The following is a 9270-nucleotide window of genomic DNA, read 5'->3' as shown; positions in this document are numbered from 1 at the left end:
TTATAAGCCTTTATTCTCAAAGTTCTCTACGTGTTTCATCAATAACAAAATAGTGGTAGGTCAATGGGTTACACATCAATTTATTTTGTTTAGTTTAACGTTGCATCGACACAATTATAGGTCATATGGCGACTTTCCGGCTTTGATGATGGAGGAAGACCCGCAGGTGTCCATCTGTGTATTATTTCACCACGAGCGTGATCCTGGTTAAAACGACCGACTTTCCGTAAGCCAGCTGAATGACTTCCTCACATGAAGAATTAAACGCCCCGAGTGAGGCTCGAACCCACATCGATGTGGGGCAAGTGATTTGAAGCCACGGAGGCCCCTTACACATCAAAAGTAAACAATAATGTGAATTTGTGCCCGATATTTATTGTCTCAAATTCTCAGTAGGGAAGTCATACAATTGATAGAATCAATTTTCTCTCAGTAAAAAAGTCATACAACTGGTTGAATCTGTTTAATCGCAGTACAAAGAATGTCATAGAAATTACTAAGAAAGTCATTCAAAGGATGAAATTCAATTTCTCTCAGTACGAACGTCATACAACTTTAATAACTTTACTCTCAGTTAGTAAGTCATATAAATAAATTACACAATTTAATCAGTCACATAACTGAATGAATCAATTTACTCTCAGTACGAAAGTCATTCAACTTTCTTAGTCATACTGCTGAGAGTATCAACTGATTTGATCAATTTATTCGCATTACTAAGAATATAATAAAATGATTCAATAAATTTACTCTCAACTGTATCATTAAGAAAGTCATACAAATAACTTAATCAATTTACTCTCAGTAATAACGTCATATAACTTATTGGATAACAATGTTCTTAGTTAGAAAGTAATACGACTGATTTAATCTATTTACTCCATTAAGAAATTCAAACAACTGCTTTGAATCAATTTACACAAAGTAAGGAAGTCATACAACTGACTGAATCGTTTAACTCTCAGTGCGAAAGTCATACAACTCATTCACACAATTTACTCTCAGTACGAAAGTGATAAAACTTATTGAATAAATTTATTTTCAGAAGAATTACTTGGAAAGTCAAACAAATAATCAAATTGATTCACTCTCAGTTATAACGTCATGCAACGTATTAAATAACCTTCCTTTCATTTAGAAAGTTATACAATTGATTTAGTCAATTTACGCTATTAAGAAAGCCATACAACTGATTGAATGAATGTACTCTCAAGTAGAATGTCAAACAACTTACTGAATCAATTTTCTTTCAGTATGAAAATCATAAAAGTGATTGGATCAATTTACTGGTACTCTCAGAACAAACGTCACACAACTGTTTGAATCAAATGACTCTCAGCAAGAATACTTTCTGACAGCAACCTATCGAAAAAATACACAAACAAACAAATATCTGACCAAAGTACCGTTTAAAATATATACAGTCTCTTTTAACATTCAACTTTAAAAACGTATATTTTTTTGTGCATTTCCGTGCCAACAATTAACCGTTTCTTTGATTCATCATCTAGTATGTCTGTATGTTTGACCATTTTATCCGTAAAGTTCAAGATTGTTCCTACATACCTGAAATTCTCATCATATTTATGTATACTATAGGAATGACCAACGGACACAGGAATATTATTCCTAGTTTTAAGACAAATACCTAATCCATTTTTCAGAAAAGAATCATACAAATGGCTTTTTATCTGTCCATTCCTGTCAATAACAGTTATTCCATTGTGTCTGTCTGCTATATATATGTTATTTGTGCTTGAATCAAGAGTCATTAGACGGGGGAAAGTGAAGATTCGTCGGCCGGCATTGTCAATGTCAATTGTGCAGATAAGTTTACCTTTCATATCATACTGTCTTAAATGACGTTGGACATTGTCATTTAAGCCTCCGCCACAGGTGACGAAGATGAAGTCACCTCTACAGTAAATACCTTTGCATGGAACGCCATCTGTGAACGATGTTGTCAGTGACATAGTTCCAATAGTGTACTGAGCAAACTGTATTGTTTGCTTGTCTCAAATTGCAATAGTTAATTCTTAAGATCTTGAAGTTTTACATGTTCCTCATGATTCCCCTGGGACGATGTGTTAGCTATTTGTTTAAATCACCTGCTAAAACGTTTCAGTATGTCGGTGCATGTCATAACCAAGGTGTCATCATTCCAGATACACGTATTAAATAATTATCACATACATAGTACTTGTTTTATTCGTAATCATCGAACATAATAACATTCTCTTTCTTAAAAGAATTTTTAGAGGTACGTTTGCGATAGCAAGTCCGTAAACATGGTCGATGGAATTTCAAATACTGTTGCACAACGAAAAACTAAGTCCTTCAAAAGTTTGAATATTTTTGTCAATGGTCGAATATCAACACCTTATTACACATTTACGACTTTGCATATTATTTGTAAACAATATATGTCCAAACTACTAAAAACAGGATGTATTTATATGCAACTTGATATGAATTAACATGTTTCTGGTAGCAACCTATTGAAAACATACATATACACAAAGAGACGAGTATCCGGTGCAGGTACATGGATTTCGTCTTTTTCTTTACATATGTGCAGTCTCGTTTAACATTCAACTTCATAAACGTATATTTTATTGTGCACGCCCATGCCAACAATTAACCGTTTCTTTGATTCATCAAGTAGTATGCCTTCAGGTTCAAGCATTTTATTCGTAAGGTTCAAGACACTTCCTACATACCTGACATTTTCATCATATTGATGTATACTAAAGGAATCAAGGCTGGAAATAAGAATCTTATTCCGAGTTGTAATACAGATACCGAATCCATTTTTCAGAAAAGAATTATACAAATGCCTTTCTATCTTTCCATTCCTGTCAAGAACAATTATTCCGTTGTGTCTGTCTGCTATATATATGTTTTTTGTGCTTGAATCAAGAGTCATTAGGCGGGGAGATGTGAAGATTCGTCGGCCGGCATTGTCAGTGTCAATTGTGCAGATAAGGTTACATTTCATATCATACTGTCTTAAATGACCTTGGACATTGTCGTTGCCGCCTCCGCCACAAGCGACGAACAGGTAATTATCTCTACAGCAAATACCTTTGCATGGAACGCCTACTGTGAACGATTTTGTCAGTGACATATTGTTAGCAGTGTACTGAGCAAACTGTATTGTTTGCTTATCTCGTATTGTAATAGCTAATTCTTTTGGTCTTGAAGTTTTACATATCCCATTCAATTCCCCTGGGACCGATATATTAGACATTTTTTTAAATGATCTATTTAAACGTTTCAGTCTGTCGTTACATGTCAAAACCAAGATGTCGTCATCCAATATACACATATCACGTACATTGTTCCTTCTGTATTCGTCATCATCAAAGATAATACCATACTCTTTCTTCGAAAGAATTTTGACAGGTACTTTTGCAATAGCAAGACTGTCGACATGTTCGATGGTATTTCTAATACTGTTGTCCAACGAAAAACTAAGTCCTTCAAACGTTTGAAGATTTTTGTCAATCTTTCTTTTTTCGTCTCTCATTGGACTCATTCTCTTCATTTGAACAAACAGTTGTGTTTCACCCACATTATCTATCTCTCGCACAATATGTGTTACCTTATCTAATAAATCACTTACATGACTTGCAGTTGCATTCAATCTTTCTATTATTTGCTGATATCTTTCATTCACTTTCTCAAGCGACCTACTCTCCAGTTCTTCTATTCTTGAAACTAACTCTCTCTTATACTCTTTTATTTCTCTGATAATTTCAGTTTTTACGTTACTAATTGTCTTTATTTCATCTTGGATAGACTGTTGAGTGTCCTCGTACACGGTTTTGATCGTTATCACCTCATCCGCGAAGTCGTTGTATTCTTGGCTTGTTTTGACATCTTTAGCCAGCTTTAGAATGTAGTGAACGTCTTTGCAGTCTCTAAAGGTAATATATTACAAAACGGCCATGATATGTAGTATAAAACAAAACTGCTCGTCAAAAGAAAAGTATTGTCTAGGTCAGTCTCCGAAATTTGGACTAGCAAATCAGAGAAAGTATCATAATGGTCCAAAGATGGGTTCAAGCTGATTTAAGATATACATGATAAGGATGCGACCGTCTGCAGACAAATTTGACAAAAAGAAATCGTTTCAAAAGTATAAACATGATCCTACAACAAACCTAAAAGAGATATGTTTTTGAAACAAAAACGCAAAAGTAGAAAATTAATGTTGACAATGCTTCATATCGCAAACACCCAAATGTTCAAACTGATCTAATATTTATCGCTTTTTCTATAAGAAAGGCACAACAAACGATATACATGTAATTAGTATGTCTGTCAATATATAATTTAAAAAACCTGCTTAAAATTCGAGTATAAAAGGGCATCACATTTACGGAGAATAAAGGTAACACAGCATGTGTTAATTTGAAATGGTACATTGGTGTCTTTTGAAACAAATGATAAAACGCAAGGCTCTGTTGAGCATTTTATCATTGTTGTACAACGGGTGAATAAACATTAATGTAAAAAGGTACGAATGTAATATCATGTTATCACACTGTAGTTCTTTTGTTGAAACATCGAAAATTCTTTCATATTTTAAACGACGTCAAGGTCAAATGTTATTACACATACTAATAATTCGATTAAGATATAGTTTACCAGTTAAGTATTATACCAAATTTATGAAATGAATTTATATCACCCCACTGAGAAAGCGTTATAGTTTTTAAACTGTATCTACGTTAAAACTAAAGTATAACTTTGAAATCCCTATCTTCATTTATCATAACATGAATGAACACTTATAAGTACAAGCTAAATAATCTTAAATTAAAAGCACATTTTGTTTCTAGAATTCTTTCAAATCGTGTTCTAAAATCGAAAATAGTAATTTCAAATAGTAATAAAAGCAAACAAAGTCGTAAACCGTATGTCATAAAAAGGGTGCGATAGCAATTGCTTATTTTCATTGTTTAAAGCAAGTACGACATCCAAAGAAGTGGAGTATGGTAAACCATTTTAAGAAACCAAATTAAGATAGTCTCTCTCTGAGGTTATAAAACATTTCTATTATTATTTCTCTCGTATATGTGTTTTAATGTAATAAATTAAGGTCTTAAACTGACTGTATTAATAGTCTTTTAAAACAACATATCACACTTAAGTTTAACAATCTTAAGTTGCAAGCATCGTTCTTTATACAACATGATATTTTCCAAATGTTGTTATCGAATATGTAAAATTATATGTCCATTTATATTTAGACCACTGTTTAGGGAATACAGACAACAGGAAAAATCAGATGTTAAGATACCTGTGATCAAGTGCTATACAAACAGTGCAGCAGACAACATCATGTTCACCACAGTACATTTTTATTATTTCTTCAGGATGGTCTTCACACGGTTCAGTTGGTGTTGCTGGCGTGGATACACCTGATGACCCAGTTTGAGCAGTCTGTTTCGGTTGAGAGGTCACATCTTTTATCAGGTGTCCTCTTAAAGCCGGAAATTTGTTGTGTTCGCCGAGACATTTCTTACAGTAATATAGTTTACAACTATTACAGTATTTATGTGCTTCCTTATATACTCCAGATTTTTTGCACGGCGAGCAGTTGTAATCATATATTTCCTCTGAAGCGCCGAGCACACTTTGTGACAATTGTCCTCCTTCCGCCATGTTTACGCTTTCAAAAGCGAACACTTCTTTAGTTTTCCATATACATAGCTGTTGAACAACTATTATTGAACGTGCAAAAAACAAAATAACTAAAGATAAAGGTAGGCAAATATTTACTTAAGATATTCAACATCGACTGTGCTATCTTCAAAATAACATCAATCAGGAAGATTTAAACGGTGTACAAATCAATGATATGAAACAAGATTAAAACTGTAAAGTGACTGGGTAACTATCTTCTTCAAAGTTTCAGGCTCCGCGGTAAAAATGATAATTTGATTATTGTTTTTTTTCTGGGTTTTGTTGTTTTTATTTGTTCGTTTGTTTTTGTTACGATGAGGTCACCTTTCTCAGCTGTTGATTCTGCATAGAGAGGAACCTACTTGGTCGAGTGGTTAAGGTCGCTGGCTTCGATTCACTTGCCCTTCACCGATGTGGGTTCAAGCCGCGATCACTAGGGGCGTTGAATTCTTCATGTGAAGAAGCCATCCAGAAGGCTTACGGAAGGTCGGTGGTTCTACTCCCATGATGAAATAATTACGAAGGGGCACCTGGGGTCTTTCTCCACCAGGAAAAGCTTGAAAGTCGCCATATGACCTATAATTTTGTTGGTGCGACGTTAAACCCAACAGAAAAATAATGTGTTCAGAAATTTACAAATAGAAACAAGTAGACCTACTTAAAGAATCAATAAAAGTTGTAAATTTATAAATCTTCAAATAAAAAATCAGCGGAACTGGACAGAAATGAATACATATATACCTTTAATTGGCTGAAAATAATATACTGTTTCACAAAACGTTTCTTTACGTTTCAATACGGTATTAGATAGATATAGTAGATACTTTCTCTATAGACATAAAACAGAAATCCTGAATAGTATGTTTTAGATTTAAAATGAATTAAAATGTTCGGAGGCATTAAGTTGTTGCTTCTGGATAATGATTTATTTCAAATCTATGCATAATATGACTATCCATTCTTTGTGAACATTGTTGATGTGTTTGTCCAAAATACTGTTTCAAACATTTATTACATGTTATGAAGTATATAACATCAGTTGAATTGTATGATAGATCATACCTTACATTATAACAAGATGAACTGGTAGTACTGGAAAATGAATTGGATTCACTTATATTTTAAGGAGGTAGGTTACCTTGTTACCAGGGTAAAATCAAATTAGTAGAACCGCAACAATGTTCTGTATTTCGTGTAATTTAATGTTTTAACTGCTACAATCTCAATTTCGTTTATCTCTGTCCCTTCAAGTACAATTTTTATCCAGACCCTTCAAAGGTATTTTATATTGAAAGAAGAAGGAAATACGGATATTAAACACATTTCAGGGTATTTCAGTTTCATGGTTTTCCGTAGAAGTCTGCATAATAATGTCGCGGGGCTCGTGTTTCCATGGTAACGCATTTTCTCTCATTGTTTAAATAACTATGTATAAAAACGGGGTTTTCAACGGCTTCAGTGCCATTTTCTTAATGACCAACATGGAATATTTGGGTAATATTATTAGCAAAACACCAAGCACTTTAGATGGTACCCTATTTTTCTTAAAGTTTAAAGTAACCATGGCAACAGAGATGTTTAAAATAGCGTATATTTTGCTTTTTGTCATAATTTCTTATAAAAAATATTGAATAAAATTATCTTTTTTGTTAAATGTAGCTTTAAAACATATTATTTCTAACGTAAATTATATTTTCGTGTTTTCTGCATTTATTCAAACAAATTTCACTGCTTAAAATACTTACAACAGTACCCTTTGTTTTGCATTTTTCATGGAAAAATCGTTCAGCATGCTGCTATTATTCTCATAGATACTGTTGAAATGAAAATAAAAAGCCAAATCTATGTTCCTTAGATAGACCAGTGTCAACGCTTTTGAATTTTACATTTAGATATATAGGTCACGGGCTTCGTTTCCATGGTAATATCAATTCAAGTCATGAAACCACAAATTTCTACTGAAATTTGAACAATTTTAGAGCTTAATTTTACTATATAAATAACAAATTATCAACGGAAACTGAAAAATATGTATTACAGATCAAACTGCCAGCCTTTGTTTTGAAAATGGCCGTAACAAGTAACCTATCACCCAACTATATTCCGAATAACATTGGTTACCATCATCGATTTTCTTTCATTGCGCATAACATTTCAATATAACTACATAAAAGAAGCAAAATATTGATTAATATTCAGAGCAAAAGACTCATAAAAATATTTCAACAAATAATGGCTGTTTGGAAATAGTTCAAGTAAGGAAAATGCACAGAATTACGTACTTTCAAAATAAAAGCTATTGATTTTGCGCGGTAACTGACACGTAACGTCTTTAACGTCAATGACGTCATTTAAAGGCAACATTGTTTTGAAACGTTTCTGCGGCAATTTATTCATTATTCCTGCATTATTAAACCATAAAACATCAGTTCGGAGACAGGTTCATGATTTATTTTCAGAAGAATGGATATACAAACACATTTAGTATGTCGTAAACGTCGTCGTAAATCGTCACGTTACCTTCCGGTTGGACATGCGCACATACAAATATTAAGGTAACCTACCTCCAAAACATTGGGTTCAGCAACGTCTGTAACAGTAACATACACTACCAGTCTGTATTTCTTGTTCAATTTAGAATGAACATCTTGAATATTCTTGGGTCTTTTGTAAGCAAAAATAGGTTTATAGTCCACTCTCATGTTGAGAATACTTAAGAATATTCTATTCTAGTGATGGTTTATCAGTTTACCAATATTTGGCAAAGATGGGTTGAAAGTACATACAGAAGGAATGACTTTATCCGTATTTTTTGTTATTACGCGATTCAAGAGCATCTTGCATTCTAAGAGAAGAGGCTTTCTTCAATGTCACATTCATGACACAAGTAGGGTAGTTACGTGCTTGCAAGAATTCACTGAGTTTGACCATTCCCTCGTCAAAAATGGTATAATCCAAAGTAATACTCCTAAAACGACGCTAAGACTGACTCTTAACAAGAGACATGATGAAAATTGTATGTACTGATGACAGTATCTATTTTTCATTGATACTAGTATGCGAAGTACCATTTTTATTTTATTTTATCAGTAGCTGTAGGTTTAAAGTAATCATATGCAAATTTTATAGTATCATGAAAGCTGTTAAATATGTCAATCTGTCAAAACTGTCTATTAATCTTTCCTCTGTCTGAATTATTTCAGATGAAAAAAATGTCATCTAAAAAACCGTAATCAGATAAGTGGTTTCTATAGATACTCTTTACCCATAAATAGATTGAAAAAACAGGTACCATTCTTGTTTCCAAAGCAGTACCTCATGTTTAAGAATAATCAGTTTCATTGAACTGAAAGCGGCTTTTTGTGATTCTAATGCCCTTGTTACCTATTTCCAGCTGCCTTTATTTCATTATTTTACATGTACATGCAATGTTTCTCTGAAATATCTTTTCTGTGGAACCGCCTGGGTAGCCTAGTGATAGAGCTTCCGCTTCGAGTGTGGGAGGTCGTGGGATTGATCCCTGGCCGCGTCATACCAAAGACGTAAAATGGTTCTAGTAGCTTCCTCGATTGGCGC

At 33.4% G+C, this 9270-nt stretch overlaps 1 protein-coding gene across 1 annotated transcript; it reads right to left on the bottom strand.

The window, feature by feature from the left end:
* Positions 1-355: 355 nt before the first annotated feature.
* On the bottom strand, positions 356-5734 carry LOC128555097 (uncharacterized). The gene is made up of 2 exons (XM_053536507.1): positions 5309-5734; positions 356-3923 (listed from the first exon to the last, which is right to left on the bottom strand). Exons 1-2 carry the CDS (start codon positions 5671-5673, stop codon positions 2585-2587), a joined length of 1704 nt encoding a protein of 567 aa, XP_053392482.1. The 5' UTR covers positions 5674-5734; the 3' UTR covers positions 356-2584.
* Between the last annotated feature and the right edge of the window lie 3536 nt (positions 5735-9270).

Source organism: Mercenaria mercenaria, chromosome 2 (assembly GCF_021730395.1).
Source record: "Mercenaria mercenaria strain notata chromosome 2, MADL_Memer_1, whole genome shotgun sequence".
Lineage (NCBI taxonomy): Eukaryota > Metazoa > Mollusca > Bivalvia > Venerida > Veneridae > Mercenaria > Mercenaria mercenaria.
This window is presented reverse-complemented; position numbering and strand designations above follow the sequence as displayed.